The sequence below is a fragment of the Glandiceps talaboti genome, chromosome 4, assembly GCF_964340395.1.
Source record: "Glandiceps talaboti chromosome 4, keGlaTala1.1, whole genome shotgun sequence".
Taxonomy (NCBI): Eukaryota; Metazoa; Hemichordata; class Enteropneusta; family Spengelidae; genus Glandiceps; species Glandiceps talaboti.
This window is the reverse complement of record NC_135552.1, coordinates 26317527-26343815: the sequence shown is the minus strand read 5'-3', so window position 1 is coordinate 26343815 and position 26289 is coordinate 26317527. Positions and strand designations below refer to the sequence as shown.

The following is a 26289-nucleotide window of genomic DNA, read 5'->3' as shown; positions in this document are numbered from 1 at the left end:
CTTTTATTCAATACCTGTGTATTATAACAATGCATCTTGTATTTCATATTGCTGCATGCCAATATTCAAAAATATAAACATGAAAATATACAAAATTTTGTAGACAAAAAAAAATTACGACAACATGTCTAATTTTAGATTTCTACAACAAAAGTACATAAATTTGCAAAACACAGAAAGTACCCATTGCACCAGAGACAATCAGTTATAAATTTCAAACTATACTGTCATCTGTCAAGAAAGACATTCTCAAACAACTTTTTACATCTGATTCTGTAAAACAGAAACTGTAAGTTACAGAATTGTGCACACAAGTTTGAATGCATATGCCATGAAGACACAAGTTACATTATCTGTCATGGAAGAATTCACAGTATATGACTGACAGTCGAATTACAAACTGAGAATACTGTTTATTTTCCATTTATTTTATGGTAATTAAAAGGAAGACATATGATGAGATCAAGATAAGGTGATCGGGATATGATTTGTAATTTTAAGTCTTGTATATACTATCTTGACTTTTGCTGCATTGTTATGTAATATAACCAAAAACACACATGAAAACACGATGGTCTCAGTATAACTCAACTCAAAAGGTTTCAAAAAGTTCTGACATCACTTTTACTCTATTAACAGAGCAATATCTGGTCAGGAAATATACATCTAGTTATATACTATAATTACTAGTTTCTTCTGTTAATTTCAGAATATAAAAGTTATTATATTTACAAAGTGGATTTGCCAAAAGTCTTGAGAGTGAAGCGATTAATTCTGTTCTTATTTGCATACAGGCCAGGTGTTTTTAAAATAATAAAATAAAGAGTTGCCAAACTAAGAACAAAACTTGCCAATGGAAAAAGAACTCTTTCTGATCAGCAATATTGTTTTGTGAGTTTGGCTTCTTTTGCACTGTCTTGCAACACCTGGAAAACTAAATCTTTATTGTCAGTGTCAGAAGTTTGGTTTGAAAATAAGGTGTATGTATGTGTGTGCTATCACAGTCCTGTTATGTACAGATCATTGTAAAGTATTTAAAAGTACTTCCAAATTATAGAACTATGCATGTGAAATATTCGGTTTTCCTCTTTTTGAAAATGGTACTGGACCTTTGACCTTGACCTTTGTCTTCAAGGTTAAATGACCAAAATTCAAACTTTAAGAATTCTAACAGTACAACAATATCAAAAGTAGGAATTCAGTTTGCATCTTGGTTTTTTTATTTGCCAAAGCGATGAATTATGGTGTTGACTTGGTCATGAGACACATAAAAATACAAAGGCTACCCTGATCAAAAAGTAGAAAGTGCTCAAAAAAAAAGATAACAGATATGGTGATATATTCTACCCCTGAGTATCAACAAATATATTTACAAAACAAAAGTACAAAAAGTTGTTCTGGGCATGAACGATATAAAGAGGAAGACAACCTATAATAATACTGTATAATAAAGTGAGGTGTCACCATGGAAACTGATTAGTTATCTTCATCACTAAAGAGATCTTCACCACCATCATGATGATGACTGATAAACTCTTCTCGAATTGCATTGAGTTCAGCAAGTTCTGCCTGTAGAATTCAAAATAATGTATACATTGGACATCAGTTATGACTAGGAACTAAATATATTGCAGTTTACAAAGATACATTGCATGACTATATTAATATGGTAAAGTTTTATATAAAATTGACTACATGACAGTTTTAAGATGTTTGTATTACACTTAGAAATATTGTAAAAATTAAAAGTATAAGTATATGGCTATCACAAAAGCACTGGGCTCTTGCCTGAGTGAGGGCGCTAACATGTTTCAATACGGTATTATTTATGTTTGAGATTCTGTAAGTGGTTTGAGAATCCACATTTGAAAAAAAACAAAGAAATTGATAATTAATGCTAACCCTATTTGACCATCAATTCTGACAGTGTGCTGCATACTTAGCTGTTGTTGTTGTTGTTGTTGTTGTTGTTGTTGTTGTTGTTGTTGTTTTGAGTTTTAAAACCAAGATGGAATGGTAAAAAGTTTATATCAAGATAAAATAGCACAAACACTGTCGTTACTATAAACGTTACCTTCACTTGCGCTAGGTGATATGCTCTTCTGTTGTTGATTGGTTTCCTTGGAAATGGATTCAAGTCATGGAATGCGATCTGTAATGGACAGAAATTGGTAGCATCTGTATGAGTAACAGTCAGGAAACTAATAGTCTGTCCGGCCATGTCCTGCTAAGTGCTAAATACAGGGTAAACTCAGAGAGGGTCATGTCCTGAGTGCTAACAAGCCATTGAGAATGACATAGTCCCCGCTATGATTGGGTTTTAAGGAATTAGCACTACTCTGATCACGCAACAACACTTGTGAACCTAAATCAAACAGACTTAGATATGTTGTGTCTGCTTGTCGGACATGGAACATGCCTACAACAATAAAGGATTGGTCGGGTATGGGGGATCATATCAATATGAAAATGGATATGCAAATGTATGTCATAGAACACTGTCCTAATACCAACTCTGAATGAGATCTGTTCAAGCATGTCTGAGTTATGGCTTTGGACATGGAAAATTCACAAACAAAATGGCTGCCAGGCAGCCATATTGGATCGTATCATGACGAAAATGGATATGCACATGTATGTCATAGAACACTGTCCTAATACCAACTTCAAATGAGATCTGTTCAAGCATGTCTGAGTTATGGCTTTGGACATGGAAAATTTGCAAACAAAATGGCTGCCAGGCAGCCATATTGGATCGTATCACAATGAAAATGGATATGCACATGTATGTCATAGAACACTGTCCTAATACCAACTTTGAATGAGATCTGTTCAAGCATGTCTGAGTTATGGCTTTGGACATGGAAAATTTGCAAACAAAATGGCTGCCAGGCAGCCATATTGGATCGTATCACAATGAAAATGGATATGCACATGTATGTCATAGAACACTGTCCTAATACCAACTCTGAATGAGATCTGTGTGAGCATGTCTGAGTTATGGCTTTAGACAGGGAAAATTCACAAACAAAATGGCTGCTGGGCGGCCATATTGGATCGTATCATAAAACAAAATGACGTGCATATGTATGCCATAGCATGTTGCCCCTGTACCAAGTTTGAAAAAAATCGGTACAGGCATCTCCAAGAAACGGCTGCGGACGGACGGACGGACGGACACACGGACGCACAGACGGAACCCAATCCATAAGTCCCCGTTCCGGACTTCGTCCGCGGGGACTAAATACAGGGTTAACTCAGAGAAGTTATGTCCGGAATGCTATATACAGGGTTAACTCAGAGAAGTTATGTCCTGAGTGCTAAATACAGGGTTAACTCAGAGAGGGTCATGTCCTGAGTGCTAAATACAGGGTTAACTCAGAGAGGGTCATGTCTGGAGTGCTAAATACAGGGTAAACTCAGAGAAGTTATGTCCGGAATGCTAAATACAGGCCAAACTCAGAGAGGGTCATGTCCTAAGAGTGCTAGATACAGGGCAAACTCACATGCAAATGCTATCATCAAAGAATACTTGTTGATTTTCTAAACGACCAAGGGTGTTATACTTATGAGCAGCTGTTACAATGTGTACATATTAATAAGATTATCCTTACTTGTGCAATTCTCCTGACATCTGTCATCTTCATTGGTATGTGTCTGAGATAGTTGAATATAGCCATGTAATCTGGTATCTTCAAGATATCCTCTTCACAAACTTTGAAGAAAGCCAGTGAAAATCGAAACAACACCTTGTTGCCTTCATACAAAAAGCTATCCCAGATTCTCAGCATGGTCTGATGGGAATAATACAGAGATTAAATGTACAATGTTAGTAACATATATATCAGCTGATATCAATGTTGCTCTGAGATATGAAATCTGACATCATTTTGAGTAGAACAAAAAAATATACACAATAAAATAAAAACTTACCTCTGTTGGAACGGTTTCGCAAAATACTGTGAGAAACCAATTGAAAGTGATAAGTGAAAGATCCACACTGTAAAAACAAATACATGAAAGTTAATTATTTCAATACTTTCATTTTCAGTTGTCATATGGAACATCTTAAGGCAGCATCAAGGAATACCAAAACTACACCAGCTGTAACTAACTGAGTGATTTAGCTGAAATATTTATTTACACTTTGAGTTCAGAACTAATACAAAACATGATTCCGGAGCAAGGAAGTACGATTTTGGGTTGTACTTACCTGTATTGGTCAAGATGAGCACTAAGTCTTGGCATTTTATCAGCTAGTAAGTCTTTGAAGACTCTTTGATCTGTCTGTGATCCAATCAGTGTTTTACTGTAATAGTCTTTGGGTTGTATGTGTTCTACGATTGCTGTTAAACACCTAAGATATCAATCAAATCACTTTGTCAGTATCTTAAAATATCATCAAAATCTTAAATGAACTGTAGATATACATGCACACACACACACACACACACACACACACACACACACACACACACACACACACACACACACACACACACACACACACGCACACACCTCCCCTTTACTAACAGTCAATGGTTATTACTCCATGAAATAAATCAAACTGTACTCTTTTGAACTGCCACAAAATATGCTACTTACATGTAAATCAAGATGTTGAGATGTCAACATACATTTGAATTCTTTAAAAGTATAGATAACAGACAGGGAGTTTTGGGCACACTAACAGGAGTTTTATTTGACACTATCTAAAGAGGAATGCTACTTCAGGATATAGAGATATTTTTGTAAACTTTGGGTTCTGGAGAGTCATTTCATGATTTCACATCACATACTAGTAATTTTCTGCTTGATTGCTAAGAAAATTACTTTATTTCTTATATTGGTGTTTCCTCATTAAAAGATAATGTTACTTGGGGAAGAACATTTAAAAGTCTTAAGGTATTATTTGAAATAAAGATAACATTCCACATTCAAATATTTTTTCAAGTCCCACAAGTTCACACAAAGTGTCACTAGTTTGGACCTACCAGAATGCATCTTCTTCTGATAAAAACAACAGAGCAATGGCTGCTATTCTATTCAACCCCTGTAAGTATAGAATACAAATAAAAAGATAAATCATACATGTACATCAGATAAACCTTGGAAGCACTGAACAGTTTCCAATTTCAAAGTATATGCTATGTAAGTATTAATGTCAAAATGTTCTTGAAAATTCAGAATTATTAGAATTATGAATTATTTGTGGTATCAAAATGAAAATGATGCAAAAACCTTTAGCAGTAAGTTGCAAATTTAAGACTGCATTGCCATCTATAAAGGATTTATTCTTGGTGATGACAAGTTTGTCACTGACTTTCAGACTAACATACACTCCAACTCACCAATCAGTAAGTAAAACAAGTAAGTACCCTTACCTGACAGTACCCAATATCTGGATTATGGCAACTATAGGCAAGTAATATTCTCCGCAGCTTGGGAATCTACATACAATGATATTATGACATAAATCAGCATTAAAAGTTGAAAGTGTACATGCAGTAATTATGTGTAGTTAGGTATGTACTATGGACATATAACAGGTGACACGAATCTGTACTGCACATTTATAGCTTACCCTGGTAATTGTGGCAATTCTCAATAATTATACATACTGTTGTACCAGGGTTTAAGGGAAGACCATGGCATGTATAGTAAGTAATACATTATTTATGCCTGACAGTGTATTTGTAGCTGAGATAACAGAATTGTTACTCAGATGGCATCCTCGTAAACCACAGCCTCTTTAACGGCACTGTCTAAGACGTACCGCCAGGAAAAAATAAACAGCTCTGGTTTGCGAGAATGCTGAAATGGTTAATATTGACTACTACATGTATGCTGGAAAGCATTTAAGGGGCTTTAACAAAAAGGCTTTCAATCAAGTCATTTTCTTAAAATATGCCTGAAACAGATTCAGTTTACACATCGACCATCAGTAGCAGTTACTCCCACTTCAGTGATGCATGTACAAAGAATGGAATGTATACTTACCCCCTCAGAATCCATATTTTCATAATGCTTGTTGTTGGGCAGTGTTCTCAGCAAATCAAGTTCTATCTGTTTAGCTGATGGCTGTAGCTTGAAAAGCTGAGAAATTAACAATACATTATTAGTCAAAGAATACACCAATACAAGCACATCATATCATTTTATTCTTTTTATAGGATTAGTTAATCCCAACAGAAACAATGATTTTAATTAATGAGTCTGATTTCTTTTTTTTTAAATCATCAAAAAATTCAAATGAATCACTCAAAGTAAGTTGAATATCACCAGAATCAAGAGAGAAAATATCAAAGACTTTGTGGATCTGTATTATCAAAGACTTGTGGATCTGTATTATCTAAGACTTGTCGATCTGTATTATCAAAGACTTTTGGATCTGTATAATCAAAGACTTGTGGATCTGTATTATCAAAGGCTTGTGAATCTGTATTATCAAAGACTTTTGGATCTGCATTATCAAAGACTTCTCCTGCATTCAACATTTTGATAAGGTTTTACAAACTCTTAGATGAGTAAAATTTACAAAATTTAATGTTTTCCTTACGTTATCTCATAACTTTGGAGGAAAACCCAGATAAAAGTACTGAGACCTAATTGAGATTTACATTTGTATGGGCTTTGATAAAAACACCAAATAAAAGTAATGTGAATCACAGAGGTCGTAGCATACAAGCAGTTCAACATAGTAAACATTGAGGTTTTAAGATTCATGAACTCACGGTTCACCGTATAAAATGATTATTTTTACTCATAATGTCAAAACATTTCTTGGAAGTGAATCTCAAAGTTTTGTAAACATCTCATCAACATTATTCTTTATCAATTGTAATTATTTCCAATCCCATGTATTAATTTATTTAATTAAGTTAACTAACCCTCTCCCCCCTCTCCATTTGTACGTCCTGTGTTTTCTCTGTAATGTATTGTTTACCTTTGTATTGTCTTGCAGTTGTTTTGGAAATAAAAAAAAATAAATAAAAAAAAATAAAAAATAAAAACATCTCATCATCAGCATCATCAGGGGTATACTACACTTCCATGACATTTGATAACAGCCCATTGTAGTACATGGACTAACACAGGTGTAAGAAGTTGGGATATTATTGTGACAAATGATACACTTCTTACCTTGGAATCCTGTAAATTTTGATAATATTCCTCTCCTTTCGCTTCCTTGATAAGCTTCATTCTCAGTTCAATACAACTACATTTGGCAAATTTTTTAAATATGAAATATACAAAAACAAAAATATCATAATTTAAATTTTGAAGTGTCATTGTTTGATATCATGACACAGTCTTATGTTGTTGTTCAGACCACTAACTACTAGTAGTGGTCTGAGGTTGTTGATATTGAACTAATATGTCCAGACTGACCTGGCATTTTTAACCTAGCCACTCCCTTGAAAACCACGATGATTACGGTATGGAGCAAATGCTCTTTTGAGTTGAATCTTAAATTTACTAGATTACAGTTTTTATGCTATCATGAGAAGTTTGAAATATGTTCAGAGAAAAGTTTCAAATTTATCAAGTCATACACATATTGAAAATCAGACTTTAAGTTGAACAAAAGAATTGCTACTATTTACAAGATCTTGTTTAAAACATGAAGGTTAAGAAATGCTTCTGAATAATTTTGACCATGTTTGGTGTTGTGGAAAACCCCCAGGGGGTTCCTAAGTCATTCACGACAATGAACCACAATTTGTAAATTTCAGGTTTGAAAACATTCTTTTGGCAATGGCACTTACCCTTTCCAGATTTTATCCCGATATTCATTTGGAATACCAGCCCTGATCAGAGATTTTAATTCTGGCTGAAAGTGCAAACACAACAAAGATTTATGGAAAATGTATCAAACAATACAACTGAAATGTAATGCAGACATGGAGACATAAACATGAACTACAGATAGATGTATAACAACTTTGAATCACACTGTTTGATAATGGTTTGTAACATCAATGTTATCCACATCAACATTCTGACAAAATAACCACCTGAAGTCAAGAGTAATGAAACACCACTCGGCTAATCTATTTCTATCAAAAACACTGATTTTGATTCATAAGAATGACATGACATAATCAACATTCACAAAATTGACAAAATTCACATTAATTCAAGGATTCAAATTTTCAGTCTGTAGACAATGGCAGATGAAGTACGATAATACACAGACACAAAGTAAAACTATCATTGTTGATTTAAGCTATCAATGGTTGTGGATGTAAACTACACTCAATGATGGGTGGCTTCTCTGATAGCAAGTTTTCCTCAAGTTGTTGTACATCCAACCTCATTTGGAGTTTACACTATCTCGATTAAACTCATATAACCAAGGCACTGTTCTTGTGTAATCTACCACACACAACTGTAGTTTAAATTTAGTCTGTGGCTATCTTTGTTTGCCTGTAGCATGTTTTCCCTATAGTAATATCTCATGATCAAGAAACTGTTATGATCTTATTGGAACAAGTTTTTACTTACAGATCTTGTAAATGGTCTGTTTTGTTGAGCAACAATATAGTTTTCCCATTTCACTCCGGTTGACATTTCCAAGTCCATCATCCTTGTCTGTGGATAGGGTAAAAATATGACGAAATGTAGTATGTTTGACATTTATCAAATTCCACAATGAATGTCAGTTTCGTGTACAGTATTATGTAATAAAAGCAGTACATAAGTAAATGTTGTCGATCTAAGAAATCTTTCGACTCCTAACTTTCAAAACCCAAAGAAAATTCTATAATTGTTACAAGAAATAGAGCATAACATTTTTTATATGTGAATGTTGGTGCAAAATTATCGCTTGTCTATAACGGTTGAAAAAACTTATCCAATAATTAGTCAACTTAGAGAGGAAGTCTTTTTCTACTGAAATATACAGAAAAACTTACAGCAATTTCATCAGATCTTCTTTGTAAATCTGTTGCCCTGGAAACCAGAGAATCTTCATCAGCACCCTCCAGTTTCATACTGAATCCATACCTGTCATAATCATCATGGCGACTGGAAAATAAAAATATTAGATGTCTTTCTTCTGACAATAGTAAAAGCAAACACTAAAAGTTACAGTGTAATAACCATTCTATGTGTTGTCAACTGATGCTGCATTAGGTGAAACTGAAGTATTTTTTGAGAGAGTTTTGTTACATATAAATTACTTACTCTTTGTGGTGATATTCTTAAATATTGCCTACAGGTAAACTTTAGGACACATTACCCAACAGCACATTAAGCATTATGAAAAATTATTTTTGGTGTCCTTAAATATGTTCATTGGGTCAGCAAACATACTTTATAATTAGTTCTTCTGTCACAATCAATAGTTCTAATTACTTACAAGTAATGTTTCATCTGTTCAGGTCAACATGTGTTGTCAAACTTTCTGTTTGCTAGCTTAATTAAATGCTAGGTAGCATAGTGGCAATGACATGTTTTGGTGTGCAGCTGAATCAGGTAATATACATAACTGCCAGTTCACCTTTGTTCTAACATTATGGGTTGAATATACAGGATACATGATGGGGTCATATAGTCTAAAATTGAAAATTTTATCTTTTACTTTTAAAGGCATTTTTTTTCTTCAAATTTTGAGATTTGCAAGATGCAAACTTCATTCTACTGAGTACATGAATGACGTTGTATATACTGACCTAAATCTGCCAGGTGGTCTTTGAATAGTGTCAGAAGTATCAGTGTCAAGTGCTTCCTCTAATAATCTAGAGACCATGTCATCATTTGGCCCAGAGACACCCTCTGAAAAAACAATGGAATAATGTTAGGAATCATCACCTTGCAAATGGTAGACAATGGAATTGTTTGTAGTATTGAATTTTGGTGTCAGGATAGTTTTGTGATGAGTTCAGAACAATCTCCTTTCACAGGTTATACTGTTCGATCCACAGGTCAGTGTGACAACACTTTATAGGTTAGCATGTGAAATTCAGTGTAACAACACACTGCACTTTTCTGGTTAGTACCAGTAAATAAAATTCACAATGACATTACCATCTCTCAAGGCACTTTTCCTGTTAACATATGAAATTCATCAAGCCCATCTTCGCAATGAATTCTGAAAATGTCTTTAGTTTTTTCGTTAGCAGGTAAAATAAATGTGCATTCCTACAGTATTTTACCACGGTTGCCACCAAAATTATGATACAAGGTACAAAGTACAGAAAGCTTTGCATATTTTAAAATATTTCCCCTATGTTCTCAGGGTTCCCCAACCTTAGCAAAAGCACTGAGTTAATTATCAAACCTGCATACAGAAATTACCTACCTCTTCTAGGTCTGTCCACTTCCTTCAACAGCAGGAAATATTTACTTTGAATTCTCATTAGTTCTGCTTCTTTCAGTGCAGACTTTCTACAAATTCAAGTTCAAAAAAGAGATAATTATGAACAATGCCACCGTGGTACTTAGGAAGGTTTAACTGTTGATAGTAATGCTAATATCATGGTAAGCAGCTATGCTGCAAAATCGAAAAAAAATATGTTTACTGTTTTATACCCATGTCAAATGTAACACAAAAAAATAGAAATACACAGAACAAATACATACAAATCAATTTTGACAGACCACTAGAAGTTTATTCAAAAACGTTTTCCATCTGCGATCTAGTTTCAATCACCCTATTTTTCTTTGTCCAAAATATGTGATGTCTTGTTTTTGATTGCATAAAGACTGCAAATTTACAACAATAAAAAACTCATTAGTGTTGTTGGTGTTGTACAGCATAACAACATACGGAAACAACATAAACCTAAAGTCGGCCATTTTGTGTCCTGTGTGACTCTGTTTAATATGTAGTGATTAAAAGTGTGTACATGATGACAAATCTTTCAGTTCAAAAAACACCACAACCTACATGTATACCTTAGTCTGTAATTTCAGTTCATTAAACACCACAACCTACATGTATACCTTAGTCTGTAATTTCAGTTCAAAAAGTTCAAGTACAATACTTAGAAATTGTCATCATTAGACTGTATGCTATAAAACACTTACTCAGCCTGTGTTCTTTCTCTGGTCATATCATTCTCTCTGAGCTGATTCAGTTCTAAGATCTCTTTATTCAGGAATTTATTTTGCATTTGGAAGGCCTGACATGAATCCTGGGAAAAAAGAATGACATCAGACCATAGTATTACAGAAATGATGTGATGCTTACAACATGACTGATCAACTGGAGTACCATTGATAAATAGTGCCACTTCTTACTACATTCAGTGAGCGGGCTTCACTGTACATTTTCTAAAAATTGGACAAAACCAGTACTTGGCAAATCAAGATGATGTTCAGGCAGAGTGATTGACCTATTTTTTTTTTTTTTTTTTTTTTTTTTTTTTGGGGGGGGGGGGGGTTGGGGGGTTATCACAAATACTTCTTTCCTGCTATTTCTCTCTAATTTATTATAATTTTATATGCTATTCTTACCTTTAGTGTTTCAATTTCCTTAGCATCTTCCATGGCTTTCAGTGCACTGTTTGTACTTGCTGATCTTGGCTTTTCTCCTCTGGCTAAACCTGAAGTGGTTTCTTCCAACTCAAAGATCTACACATATTTAACAAAGTACATCAAACTAAAGGTTATCATCATGGTTACAAATTTGAGGTTTAAATTACTAAGTTTGAATACAAATTACGATTCTTCAAAATGTCACTTTATTTGGAGTATTTAGTTTTTCTGTACATTTATCAATCAACCTCTATGCCAAAATTAGCAGTTATGAAAAGACATGAGTGACAGATTGCATATGTAAGATATGTGTGACACATTATGGCTTCTCATATATCATTCAAACACACAAATATTGGAATATTGTAGTATATATGTGGCCACTTTCATCAAAGGCCTGCTCATTGAAAAGAAAATGTACCAAAATGAATTGCACATTTTGATTGGTTGGCACCATATTCAGTATTTGCATATTGGGGAATGTCCATTGGTTGATTACTTGCAACACTTTCAAAATGTCATCATAACATTCTGGCATGTACAAAATGTAGTGGGACTCATTGAGAACAGTGTCTACTAATTGCACAAATCGGGTTTAAGCTAAGGAGTCTATCTCCATTCTTATCCCTAACCCTACCTTAACCAAACTCCCTAGCTTGAATATAAATATGTAGTATCTATAAAGTCAGACCAATGTTCTACACTCCTGCCAGTAATACAAATCAGAATTATGCTAGGGAGTCTATCCCTATTCCTATCCCTGATCCAATCCTAACCCAACTCCCTAGCTTGAATATAAATGTGTAGTATATATATAAAGTCAGACCAATGTTCTGCATTCCTGCCTGCAATACAAATCTGAATTAAGCTAGGGAGTCTATCCCTATTCCTATCCCTGATCCAATCCTAACCCAACTCCCTAGCTTGAATACCAATGTGTAACCATTGTGCATTGACTTTGTCACTCACCTGATTGGTTAAACTGACAACAATTTCATCCTTTGCTTTCAGCATCTCAGAATACATGGCATTCTGTTCCTTCAGAGTTTCTATTTCAAGTTTACATGACCTGTGAAGTAAAGAAACATCCAATCAACATATATACAAATACGTTCACAAAGATGAACTGTTGTGGCCAACTCAACCTTGCCACATTCAGTCCCAATCTATTACTATACCATCTAGGGGCAGTGATGCACAAAACTAGAGGTTCTAGTCAAAAGCGTTTCACAATGTTTTCATATTTGCAGCTGTGTGAATTGTTTAAAAAAATTTCAGAAGATATACTTCCTTTTTGAAATCAAATGCCATTCAGTCACATCATATACTGGATAGAGTTCAAACACTGGAAACAAATACATTAATCCATGGAGCTCCCATTATACCTCCATCATTAATCTATGCTCAACTACTGCTTTGTATTGTTGGAAGCACATATTTATCACAATTTCAATCTTTCCAAGTGAGATAAACAAGATTTACTGTTTTTATCCATCCATGCATAGACAGTTACATTCCCCTTCCCTGTCTATGAACCATGTAAACACATTTTGTTTATGTTACAATTGCATGAAAACATAGAATTTTTTATATTACTTAGAACTTGTGAATGATTTTCCATGTTGTAAATTCAATACATAATCAAATAGAAACTGAATGATCTAAAAAATTCAACTAAAAAACATATTTTCCTGAATACCCTGTCAACTTCAGTCTTCTTCATGGAGTACATTGTCTGTGATTGAGTATCACCAGGTCAGTAAATGCAAGCAGAGTACATTGAAATATGCATAGGACTTCAAGTGTTGATTTCCCAAAACAAAGGCAAAGTGTGAAAACAGGTGTTTGCTTTGAAAGCAACAATGCTATTATTTCTAGCTGTTAAACCATAGATAATACAGGGGGTAATGAGACATGAGATAACTGTCCAGCTCAGCACCATTCCTGAACTTCACACTAACACTAACCATGTTTTAGGGTCTATGCACTAACACACACATGACACAGGTCTTATATGGAAAAACTCTACAAACACAGAGAATACACTGCCTACATAATCTCAATTCTAATGGTATTTTGTCAACAACTTGATAATATCTACTTTGAAAAAGACTTTTTTATGGACAATAATTGATGTATCTTTCTCTGAAATATTCAGTATTCTTAAAATGTGGTGAACATAGTGGTGTTGTACTGAACTCTTTTGTAAAGTGTTCATTGATTGGTTAATTAACAATTAACAATTCACTGTATACCTGTTATGGTATTATCCAGTATACACATACAATCAACACAGAATCCGTAATATTCTCAGTTATTAGTACTACCAGTAATAACAGTACAATATATTTTGAATATAAAGGCCAGTGTCAGATAAGCAAGAAAATTTTGGATGTGGAAAAAAGTTGTTTGGCAGAGGCTTACAAAGAATTCATTGAATCCTTATGGCTCCACTTATAATATAGACTATAACTGTATTATAAAATCATTGAGTTCAAACAGCAGGATTTAAATGTTATAATCAGTTAAACAGGTTATCTGTCAGAGAATATTGACTTTAAAGAGAGTGAAAGTTTTCTGATGAAGTGCTTACCTCAGCTGATCTTGTAAATTTTCCCTTTCATCACGGAATTCATCCAGTAATTGTTTTAACTGAATCAGTTGTTTGTCTTTCCGTTGGATTAGTAGCACCTGCTCTTTCTCTGAGTCACATTTCAGGTAAGCATCACTAAAACAAAGTAAATACAAAGATCATTAATACACTGAAATGCTATGGAAATGTCACAAAGTGATCAGAGCTAGAAATTAATAGGAGTCCTACATCCTAAGACCACTAATTCTTGTCTTGAGCTGGGTTACCACAATTTGCAGCTTGTAGACTTGGCTTGGCTGACTGTGTGATGCTATAGAAGATAACAGATTTACAGTTATGATAGTGTTTTGATAACACTCATATTTACAATGGTGATTATCTGTTTCCAGTTCAAAAGGTACAGGTCACCATCCTTGGGCTACCAATTTCAGAGGCAGTAGCCCCCACTGGGACTGCCAAAGGAAACATTAACTTTGGGCCCTTGTGATTCTATGGGTATGTACTCTAGTTGTATCAGTAGACACATAAATCATAGACCCTACACAATAGGGGCTATGCATAAATCAAGACCAATACAACCAAAGTTAACAAGAGAGGAGAATGATTGCTATTGCAAAGTTTGTGGTTTAATATGTAACAAAGCAAGAACAAAGTCACTGTTTTTGAATAATTACCAAGAGTCTTTTTCTAACTGCACTGCTGTTAATTGTTTGTGTAGCAGGGCAACAACTTCTTTACTAGCCTGGACCTCCATCTCCACAGCATCTAACTCCTCCTTGAGTAAGGCTATTTGTAGAGACTGCATTCATAACCATGCAAAGACAAAAAACACAACTATTTAAATCACTATGACTACAGCATCTACTTCTTCTCTTAGTAAGGTTATGTACTGTTTCTACATCTATAAATAAAGACAGATACATAGTCCTCTAAAATTTGTAACTAAGTTTCAATTGATAAAATGAAAAGTCCAGTCATACTAAATCTGCCTTCAGCATACTTGTATTGGTTATCAACTTATATAATTATGATATTGGGTGACCGAATATCACCATGGTAACTTAATTCTCAACTTAAAATGTTTGTGTACATATGATGGGAAGAAACCAATAACACAGAGACCATTTGGAAAACACATAACTACAACAATTTTTTTTATTTAATAGACCTAAAAATTAAAGAACTCTAGAAAATGAAAAAGATTTGTAATAATTTACCTGTGAATGTTCACTTTCCATTCCTGGTTTGGGTAGTGTAAATTTCCTGTAATGAAAAAGTAACATTATTTAGCATGTCAAAATACATTCTTGTCTCAGCAAGTACTATTAACCACCAATACAGTCAACAGACCTATATCGGCAAATTCTATCAAATTGAATATTTATATCAAAATATTAATATTAAATATTGCACTCACTTCTTTAATGTAGATGCTATTCCTTCCTTTGTTCTGAAATACAAGTTAAAGTAAAATACGTAAAAAGAGATATCACTCACTGCATTTAATTATACTTAACCATTTGAAAACTTCTATTTGATATTTATAATACACCAATCCAAAATAGACATGTCAAAAAGCCATATTTCGGTTATAGGAAAGAGAAAAGATTTCATGGTTTGGCCACTAGGAGTGCTGTTTGCAAGTCATTATGGAGCAGAAAGTGAGGGCCAATGAGCATTGTAGCATAGAGACAGCAAATATGAAGTTACTGCTCAGTTTTCATGTTGTTCTTGCTGTATTGTCTTATAAGTGGCCACCAGTAATCAAAACATGTCTTCACATAGTCTATCTGCTAGACCTCGGATGTTCTTCCGATAGAATACGTCACACGCCCGAACATCGCTATCGAGGATGGAACATCCGAGGTCTAGCAAATGTCAGCAGGATATAAATAACTGCAAATCAGAGAACCGTATTAGCGACAAGCACAAACAGAGGACAATAGCTAATTTTTCATGCATATTCATCTTAAGGAGGGGCTTGTAAAAATAACCACCAATGCGTTAACTAAAATGTGTGAATGACAACATCTACACACTCATGGATCATCAAACACAATTACCATAAACTGATAAGACATAGTAATGACATAAATGTGTTTGTCAACACCTACATGCAGAGATTGAATATATTAAAGTATATATATGCATACATGGCCCAACCCACTAATCTCAATGGAATGTCCGGTCTGAAAATGACATTAGCTAGACTGTTCGGGCAAGCCCTCATTGCGAACTTCGTTCGCTTATAGTATCGAAAGAAAGCCTGAACGTCTAGCAGCAAGACTAGTCTAATCACTACTATGATGTGCTTTTAAAAATAGAGTTCTTTCACATACATTTTATTCACCGTTTCATGCACTGTCATGTAATCAGTGGTCATGTGATCAGTGGTCATGATGAAGTAAGTTTAGCCCTCACTTCATCAAATCTGAGGTACCCTTTTGCAATGCCTATTTGTAAAATGGTTGGATCTTCAGTAGCTGGTATGGTATATTGTCAACCCCTAAATCAGACAACCTCTCTAGATTGCAACCCTTGCTACTATTTTCATAAACCCATGACCTTTGACCTATGATAATGATCAAGCCTAGCTTCAGTGCCTTCTAATTCAGTCATGTTGTCATAGAAACACCTTCCATATACCACTAAATTTGGAAACAATAAAAAGAGCATTTAAAATTTATTGAAACTCACAATTTATTTTTGTAGGACATAGATTCCATTGCATTTTTGTCACCTTCTACCATCACAAACTCTTCATCATCATCATAATCATAGAACTGACTCTGTGGTCTTGGCGATGTTACATGAGTCTGATTATTTTGTGACCTTGACCTAGAGGAGAAAATAAAATAAAATAGTCCAGTACAAAATTTGTTAGACTCAGAGATGAATCACAACTTAAAGAGAAAATTAATGTCTTTTATGATAGAAACTCACTGTAAATAGTCAGGAAGATTTTCTGGATAAACTTTTATTTTTTATCCCAAGCAGGATAAATTGTCTTTGAACCCTCTGGTGTGTGTAACTATGACTGAATGTGGAAACGGCTATGTATTGATTCTACTCTCAAAGACCTACAAAAAAGCCAGGGGGTCGGACATATTTTGTCCAGGGCAATATTTCAGTAGACATGTTTGAAAAGTATTTTATCTGAAATAACTGTATCTGTTTATCCCGATCAGGATAGGGATAAATCAATGATAACGTTTTAACTCAAAAATTCATAATCCTGATTGGGATAAATTCAGAAAGTATCTTTGAATGTTTTTATCGCAATTGGAATAAAGAAAATATCCGCCATACGACAACTTTGAACAAAACAGTAAAAGAAGATGATAATTTTACAAGAGAAATGTTGGTAAAATATAAAACTTATATTCAGAGGCCTTACTTCTTACAACAAGTACTAAATTAAAATCTTTTGTCATGTGAGTGATTCTGTGTGTCCTTTAAAATTCAATTTTTCATCTAAAAGTGTTGTTTCAGAGTTGACACTACATTTATAATGGTTAAATGGTAATCAACTATTTGTGCAAAATATCAACACATAACTATGAAAACATAACCAAATTGTAGTATTTGTACTTGGAAAGCAACACATATTTTATACTGTAGTCATAACTGTTGCAGACTTCAAGATACAATTTATACAAATTAAACTTCATTTCGAAGCAAGTGAAAGAATAATCAGTTTTCTGCTACATGGAAATCTCAAGACAAAATGTGAGCTGTTCTGTAAGAGCGTATATGTGCCCCACTTATGTAATAAGTCAACAACAACTTCCATAAATGGAAAATATATTTTTCATGAGTTCAACTTTGGAAGAGTAAATTTGAAATGATTTTGACTTGCTGATCTGTCTACTCAATCTGATTAAAATCCGATGTGGTGAAAGCGGCTAGATGTCCTTATTTACCTCTATTCATCGTGTTGTGACGTTTGTTTTGTTCGGAGTGATCGCCGCCTTCCGAACAAAACAAACGTCACAACATGATGAATAGAGGTAAATAAGGACATCTAGCCGCTTTCACCACATCGGATTTTAATCAGATTGCTGTCTACTCTGATCATGTGATGTTAATTATTCACTGTTAATATCTCTGAAACATTATAATTGTTTCAAATTTACCAGTCAAAGATGACTATGTTCATTAAATAATCTATCATGATGCAATATACTTTGAACTTACCGAAATTGGTTTCTAAGTTCTGTTTTCCAGTTGGTCAATGAGAAGTTGAAGATTCCAGAATGATACAAGTTTGGAGATCGAGCTGTCTGTTCACCCACTGTCTCACTGGGTTTTTCTACCTGTGATGTCACAGCTGGAAGAGCTACAATGTAACAATTTCACAATGTATTTAGTATTCAGGCATCAGCACATAAACATGAATGATATGAATGACAAAGTACAACACATTGTGACAGCGCCCTCTAGAGAGGCACATTATACAACTGAATCCAAACAGACCAACTGCTTCTGGTTGCCCATGTATGGTTCACTCATGTGTATCGACTGTCAAAGCTTCAGTAGATGAACAATTAGTCCTGCTGATGAAAACTCAACTATAACAGCCATGGACAACAATTAATGGGAAAGTCCAGTTAGGTTAATTTCTACTTTTTAAAACACTAAGTCTAGGAGTGATCACTGCAATCAACTTACATTACAATTTTCTACATCAGTTAATTCACGTATTCAACTTGGAAATCTTGTAAAGTGACCATACTGCATTTACATGTGTTCTGCCATTTTGGGGGCTTCTTGTAACGATTTGTTGGGAAACCTCTTGAGATGACGTCACTTTTACCCGAATCTTTTTATCATCACACTCTTTGCATTTGTTGGTAAATATTCAATAAAAGTGTACTGAAGGCAGGAATAAGTCTGACTGGACTTTTCTTGCCCAAACTAGAAATCCCTGTTATCCTTACGAGAACTAAGAGTACTAAAAATTGTAAAAGTTAGCTTGCCCAACTTTGATTGTTATCCAAATGATAGCTCTCTTATGACTTTTCACTGCAAGTAATAATTAAAGAAGAAGATCTATGTTTACCATCGTGTCTGACTGTTCTACCCATAATTTTAGTGGCTGGTGTAACAAACAACAGTAGCCTTACCAGACATACACTGTGGGACTTCTAACCTTACTGGTTCATCTGAACACATCAATCCTGATGATGGCCGCTGTGTAAGTGAAAGAAATATGTTTACATGTATATAAAGTGACCACTTAGACTTCTCATATTTTGAAACTTTTGAGCAATTGTTATGAATTGTTTTTAGAAACATACAGAGTACTAAGTATGTAATACATTACATTCACAATAAGTCTAACTCTCTCTCTCTCTCTCTCTCTCTCTCTCTCTCTCTCTCTCTCTCTCTCTCTCTCTCTCTCTCTCTCTCTCTCTCTCTCTCTCTCTCTCTCTCTCTCTCTCTCTCTCTCTCTCTCTCTCTCTCTCTCTCTCTCTCTCTCTCTCTCTCTCTCTCTCTCTCTCTCTCTCTCTCTCTCTCTCTCTCTCTCTCTCTCTCTCTCTCTCTCTCTCTCTCTCTCTCTCTTCCTCCCCCTGTGTGTGTGATGAATTCACACATGATATTTTCAAAGGGTATCAATCAATGAAATAATGACATTGATCATTTCAATCCTGATTACCCTACTTACCAATACAGATGATACATTCCTTTCTTTGGACTGTGCTGTCCTCAATAGACTGTACTCTCGTCTTCTTTCCTACAATTACAAACAATACATAAAGTGATGTCATATCATTGTGAAATATACAAGAAGCTAGCAGAATCTCATAAAGCAATCAAAATCTGCAATTCGATGCAGTCATTATAACCATATTCATATTGATACAAACTTTTCACTTTACAATACATCTTACTGATTCAAACTTTATGACCATGACAATTGTTTTCTGCAACATATCTTACTTCAAAATGTTTATTTTTATTCTTGATCAAGTGTCAATCATATTGTCATGACAATTCAGATGGAGTTCATATTCAAATGCATCAACTGTAAGTAATTTGCATGATTGAAACTATGGTAAACAATTTGTTTTAAGTTTTACGTGGCACCCATATTCAAGTCTAAAATTCTGATACCATTTTGAACATTTGTAGGAGGACCCCTGTTTTTTTTTTCGTGATTTTGACAACACATAATATTGAACAAAGAATTTTGAATTTTGATGCTAACCTGTAATTCTTGTAGCCAAAACATCATGGTACGGTTGTCCTTGGCTTGTAGGTGATATACACGATCTTTGGTGCTGTCATTGAGAGAGATAAATACTGTGTTAAAGCACAAACATCTTGGCATTGCTGTAAGCTGAAGGTTACTGAAATCATCTCTACACTATCTACACATGCACTACTCATCATGTAACATCTGTAAACTTGCAAACTCCATGACATGAATCATAGTTAAGTTTCCTCCTTTTATGATGGTTGAGTAGAATTCAAATTCCTTAGAAATGTATATGAAGAGTGTGTACTTAAGTAGTTATTCTTGCTACTGCAAAGTACCCAAATTTTTTATAAACCCACAGCATTGTTGTTAATCTACCACATTTGAGTTCACAATTAGATTTACGAAATTGGAATTCACAAAGTGGTTGCTCAGAGACTAGAAAAAGTCAATGAATTCAAGCATTTCTATACTGTACAGTGTACTTATGTGAAATATTACTTTACATACAGTAAAATTTTAACTTATCAAAATCATGACTAAAAAATATGAAAAGTGATTCTAAACTTTTTACTGCAGTCTCATGACAACATCCCATAGTTTAATGTTAGTAAAATTTCAGGATGTGCTTTTCATAATTTTTCATACTTTTACCCAGTTAGTATGACATGAATCTAGATTCCATGGATATTCACTCTCACAATTAATATTACAATATCTCATATTCTCTATTATGACTTAGTTTTGCTACTTTTATAGTCTAATTCCTGACAGGGACCATTACTACATGTGTACTTCATCGCTATCCCAGTCTAGTCAATCCCATTGCTCAAGGCATTAAATGTGGTTCAACCCCATGGTGGGCGAAGCGCAAACGGTGCATGTCAGTAGTAATCCATCACAAATTGACAGGCTGTTGTCATCATTCTCATGTTTCTAGGACTGATATGATATGTAAATGTCCAAACCAGGACTCTACCTCCAGTCTATTTAAACTAAAATCACATGGGGACACAACGACGTCATCATGTTTATATGAACACCATAGGGAGGAGCACAGATATCTGTTCTCGAGCAATGGGATTGACTAGACTGGGATAGTGATGAAGTACACATGTAATATGGTCCCTGGCAGTGATGAAGTACACACGAAATATGGTCCATCAGGAACTAGACTACCTTTATCTAAACCTCTGTAAATGACTGACCTCAAAACATTGTCTGTTTTTGTAGCTTGCTATCTAACCTTCATTTTGATATTACACACTACAAGGATACACCACATAAACACATACACATGACACAAACAGAACAGTAATACTTACGCTATTTCAAAGTGATTTGTTTGTTCACCCTCGGTAAGGTCAAAGGTCAATGAGGAATTGGCAATGTCAATTGATCTGAATACAGATAAGACAAAGAAATATGTCATTAATGCTGGGTACCCTAAATACAATTTTACTGCCAAGGTACATCATAAAAATAACTGGACATTCAATTTCTGGGTCAACACCAGAACGTCCACTCCACACACTACACATGCATTACTGTTGGCATACATTGAATAAGCTAACCTTCTTGTTCTAGTTTTAATAGTTTGGGTATACATATATGTGCCGCCCTTTGGGGTGGGGTTTTTCACCCTTTGGTCTAACATGGGTACTGTATTTTTAGAGATAAGGAGTCTAAAATGGGGTCCACTTTACACAATTTTCAATTTTGTTTGGTCTAAAATGAGGTCCTGGAAGGAACCACTTAAGAAAATCTCAACTAGTTCGAAATTTCCAGGAATTTCCCTCGGAATTTCCGCCAGCTAATTCGCTTTGACATTTTCATATCAGTGATAATATGTATTTTGGTCTACAATGGGGTTTTCTAAAAATTTGAACGGTCTAAAATGGGGTATTGTTTTTTGGTCAAAATGGGTCTAAAATGGGGTCTGGGGTTGACGGCATTGGCCACACACCCCTACCAGACCTGGCCAGTGGTAATCCCCTCCCCCTCCCCTTCCCCCAGGGTTTAACCCCCTAGCATGAGGTAAAATACTATTACAGATAGTGAGAATTCAGATTTTCATACACCAAATATTTTTTGCAGCTACAAATAACACTGTATGATTTTTTATTTCAAAATAAAGACCTTTTCCAAGTATATATGTGAATAAACCAAGAGGGTAAGTTACATTGTGTTGTTCCACCATCCTTGGTCGTCTTCTTTTGAGAAACTTAGGCCAATGCATGTGGGTGTCCTAACATGTCATATCTACAAACTAATGTAAACTTTATTCATTGCAAAGTGGTTTGTTTGTTCACCCTTAGTAAGGTCACTTAAGGTCACTTAAGGTCAATAAAGCATTTACAATGTCAACTTAGCTGAGTACAGATAAGGTAGAGAAATGGATGTTTCAGATTCACTTGTACCCAATAATTAGAAACTACAACTTACAAGGCATAATATGTGAAATACCAAAATAACTTCTACAGGTACATTTGTATATATATGTAAAAATAAACCTTTATTTATCACATTGACTGATTACAGAAAGATTAATGGCATTTTGGTTAATAATAGTACTAAATATTATGTTTTGAGTCATTATTTTTCGTTTTGTTTTTATCAGACAAGTTGATATTGATCAGGTGTTTACAGACCAGCTGTTCAGTTAGGGTCATTAAATATATGGCAAACTATCGTGCAGTGGTATTGTAGCACAATTCTATAACTTATAGTCTCTCGCTCCAATTTTTGTCTTTTTCAAAACCTGCCCTGATTTTTTTCCAAACAGTGAACACCCCAGAAGGCCTCTAAAATGTAAAAGAAAACAACATAAGTGCATTTCTTACCCTAAGGGTGCATAATCATTGGGTGTTCTGTAATAATAAAGATGACATCTTCTTTGGTCATATATAAACCTGTGATGAGAGAGATTAATAAATATATCTCAGTCACAAATATATACTAAAACAGGTTATTAGTTTTTTTAAACTGGTGTTATTGATAACTTGTAGTTTTAAATACATTCATACAAAGTAGATATTAACTGCATGTTTAGTGGAATCTAGCTTGACACCCATTTTATAGTTTTACAAATGGTTTCTACAACATATACAAGTATTAATGCTTTACTTCTGCCACTCTTGCTATTATATTTACACTGAAAGTGTTAGTCACTATAACATTGTTATTTATGGGGCAAATCTTGCATTGTTTAATACAAATACAGACAGTAACAACATGAAAGGAGAAAAAATAAAAGAAGGATTAAATATATAGAGTAAATCAAGACAAATACAAAAATGTCAAACCATCTTGTCTTGTAAGATTTTATCAAACCCTTTGCTCCCAGTTTATTGAGGTATCCACACAGTTTTGGCTTTGAAGCATCATCCTGTAATATACAAGAATGGGTTTTATATTTATAATATGACAAGAGTAGAGATAAAAGAATTTATTTGGATTAGCACAAGCAGCCTGCTATGAAGAAGGCACAGTTTAGACAGAAATCTCAACACAAAAAGGAAAAAGACATGGAATCTGAACACTTTGTTTATAGATATTCAAATTTAATACAAAAATGAATACACAGATCCAGATTTGAGGGGGTGGGGAGGGGGTCACATTGTCCAACATGACTTAAACACTTGCATACATTTAGAATTTGACGATTCTATGCACTATTAAATATAGATTAATATGCATAGATATTTAGAATTATGAAAAACAGAAAAATAATAACATAATTTAATTACTCTACTAAAGACAAATGGAATATTTCAATATTCTAACAAATATAACTGCAATCTTCCATTGAAATAAAACCCACAATCCAAGTGAAAAATAATTTTTACACTATCATACTACCTACATTTCTAATCTTAAATCAGCAAAAATTAAAACCAATACATGAATACATATGTGTTATAAATTGTATACATGGTCTCTTTTGTAAGTTTCCTGTGATAGGTTATCTTGAATACCAGTCTCCACAGGAAGTTTTGTACCATTTCATCATGTGATTATCATGTGATTATCATGTGATTATGTTGTATGCACAGACAGGAACTGCCCTGTGTGAACTTCAACCAGGAAATCACCACCCTGAAATGCCTAAGAACTTCTCTATAAATGTTTTTACAGCAAGACCATGATTTAATTATTTTATAAGGTCTAAAAAAAATAATTGTTTGGTTCCGGTTACCCGGCCCCACCAAGCTTTTCACTGCCGACCCTAAACTTTTTTGTACATATTCGAGAAAAAAAAAATCGCAAAAATTGTGAAGTCTTGCAAGAAATAGTAGAAGAGGAAACTGCCATCAACTTAAAAAGACACTCTAAAACTGTTTTTCCAATCTGTAATGGCTGTAAATCTGATAGGAAGAAATAAACAACACAGAGACCATTTGGAAAACAATGGAAAACCTCAACTAGACACTCACACTGGAAAAAAATATAATAAAATAAAATAAAAAAATCTACCTACCCCACCTATTCTAAAATTGAGTGTAATTGGAACCACACAATTTTATTATTAGGCCTAAGTAAACTATCATTACCACCATACGACAGCATATTCCATATTTTCCATACTCATTCCATATGTCTTATTTATAAACAACCAAACTGCAAGCTATCTGCAAGCTATGCATTCTTTCTTTTTTGATGTTTGAAAGCAACTTATCCATATTCTGCTAGATGTGCCTCTACATTTATTGAAAGGGGGAATTTTGATGCAAGACATGACATAGCTCTAAAACTTTGTTAGAATTCTACGTACATTCATAATTATGTATGTCTACCTAGCAGTGCACTCATTGTTGTCTTGTATCTTATATACTTGTGCAATCAGATGACACCCCAATATGTGAAGTCAGATGACACCCCAATCTGATAAAATCTGCTGTGGTGAATATGGCTCAATTTCTTTCTTTATTTCTCTATCCTTTGTTTATTGTCATTGGGGTCCAATTTTATTGTTCTGGAAGTGATTATCTTGAAGAAACCAAGCTCATCACACCACAGTTTAATCAGATTGATGACACCCCACCCCCCACCCCACCTTGAAAAAAATGTTCACAATAAACAATACCATAACATCAATATAACTAAGTGTTTTACCATCTGTAAGGTAAACTTCAAGTGTGTTTTGTAAAAAATCATTGCCTTTCTCTTTGAAGGTGAATTTATTTATATAAATCATCTTGACATGTAACTTTACATCAACAATTATTTTTATGAAACAACACTAATGCAGCTGTTAGAACAATGACACAGGAAATGGGTGTAAATCAATTGATATGCTTTAAAAATGGAATATTCAGCTCTGGTAAAGGTAAGTTTGCACTATAAATTATAATGTCAGACGGTTTAGAGTAAACAGTGCGATATAAGTTTACACTGTCAGTACTATGGTGATGTCTTAAAGTGTAATTTGATTGGACAAAAGTTTAAGTGTAATAAAAAAAACTGATTTTATAATAGCGACTGTCAAACGGTTTTGAAGGATTACTTTTATTTTCGTTGTATGATGACTGGATATCTCGAACCTATGTTTAGATCCAGAGTTATTAAAAGATCACCGCCCACTTCTACTACATTTATTTCGAGCTTCCCTGTGTTTATTTCAAAATTTGACAAACGAGTTACATTACCTGTTTTATCGATTCACCCTCTGTCCTTTCCTCGCTGTGCTTGGAATGTTGGTCTCCTTCTCCAACCTTCCTTGTATCTTCCTTAATATCACTGACATCATCATCGAACCAAATCAATGTGGCAGTCGGTACTTCTCGGACTGGTTGTTTAGGTCCGCCCTGCCTCCCCCCAGACGCCATGTTTTCTTCCTGTGATCTTCTGCAAACTTCCGGGTGTAATTGTAAAGCGATAATCAAAACTATAAATATGATACCTTGTTTTCCTCGAGTTAAAACAATTCAACAATGACAAGACGTGCTATTATTTAAAAGGCTCAAATTATTCCTTGAGTGCATCAACCAAGAGACAGCACAAATATCCT

The 26289-nt window shown here is 34.3% G+C and overlaps 2 protein-coding genes across 4 annotated transcripts in view; one reads left to right on the top strand and one right to left on the bottom strand.

Moving 5' to 3' along the window:
* On the bottom strand, positions 1-26123 carry LOC144433820 (TBC1 domain family member 2B-like). 2 transcript variants are annotated; one of them, XM_078122189.1, is made up of 30 exons: positions 25928-26123; positions 23585-23667; positions 23123-23191; positions 21605-21679; positions 20289-20361; positions 19746-19814; positions 19204-19270; positions 18275-18416; positions 16775-16915; positions 15495-15527; positions 15295-15340; positions 14752-14876; positions 14078-14212; positions 12454-12553; positions 11464-11580; positions 11035-11141; positions 10307-10392; positions 9678-9780; positions 8919-9030; positions 8509-8595; positions 7770-7834; positions 7144-7219; positions 6001-6096; positions 5385-5450; positions 4995-5053; positions 4214-4357; positions 3934-4000; positions 3615-3794; positions 2075-2152; positions 1-1569 (listed from the first exon to the last, which is right to left on the bottom strand). In XM_078122189.1, exons 1-30 carry the CDS (start codon positions 26105-26107, stop codon positions 1477-1479), a joined length of 2874 nt encoding a protein of 957 aa, XP_077978315.1. In that variant the 5' UTR covers positions 26108-26123; the 3' UTR covers positions 1-1476. The 2 variants fall into 2 exon arrangements, with proteins under 2 accessions (XP_077978315.1, XP_077978316.1); XM_078122190.1 differs by having other exon boundaries at positions 16793-16915.
* Positions 1-26289, top strand: part of LOC144433821 (uncharacterized) — a 36270-nt gene that overhangs the window by 520 nt on the left and 9461 nt on the right. The window contains exon 2 of one of the 2 annotated variants that reach the window (XM_078122192.1): positions 25126-25181. The exons of the other annotated variant lie outside the window; for it this stretch is intronic. The gene's annotated coding sequence lies outside the window, so the exon portion shown is untranslated. The remainder of the gene's footprint in view (positions 1-25125; positions 25182-26289) is intronic. 2 annotated transcript variants of the gene reach the window in all.

Excerpts from the sequence above, each read along its gene's own strand:
- LOC144433820 (XM_078122189.1), bottom strand. The coding sequence starts at position 26,107 with ATGGCGTCTGGGGGGAGGCAGGGCGGACCTAAACAACCAGTCCGAGAA. Across the intron at positions 23,668-25,927 it reads AGGGTGAATCGATAAAACAG|GATGATGCTTCAAAGCCAAA; the intron begins GTAATGTAACTC and ends TGTATATTACAG. Across the intron at positions 2,153-3,614 it reads ATGTCAGGAGAATTGCACAA|ATCGCATTCCATGACTTGAA; the intron begins GTAAGGATAATC and ends TGTCCATTACAG.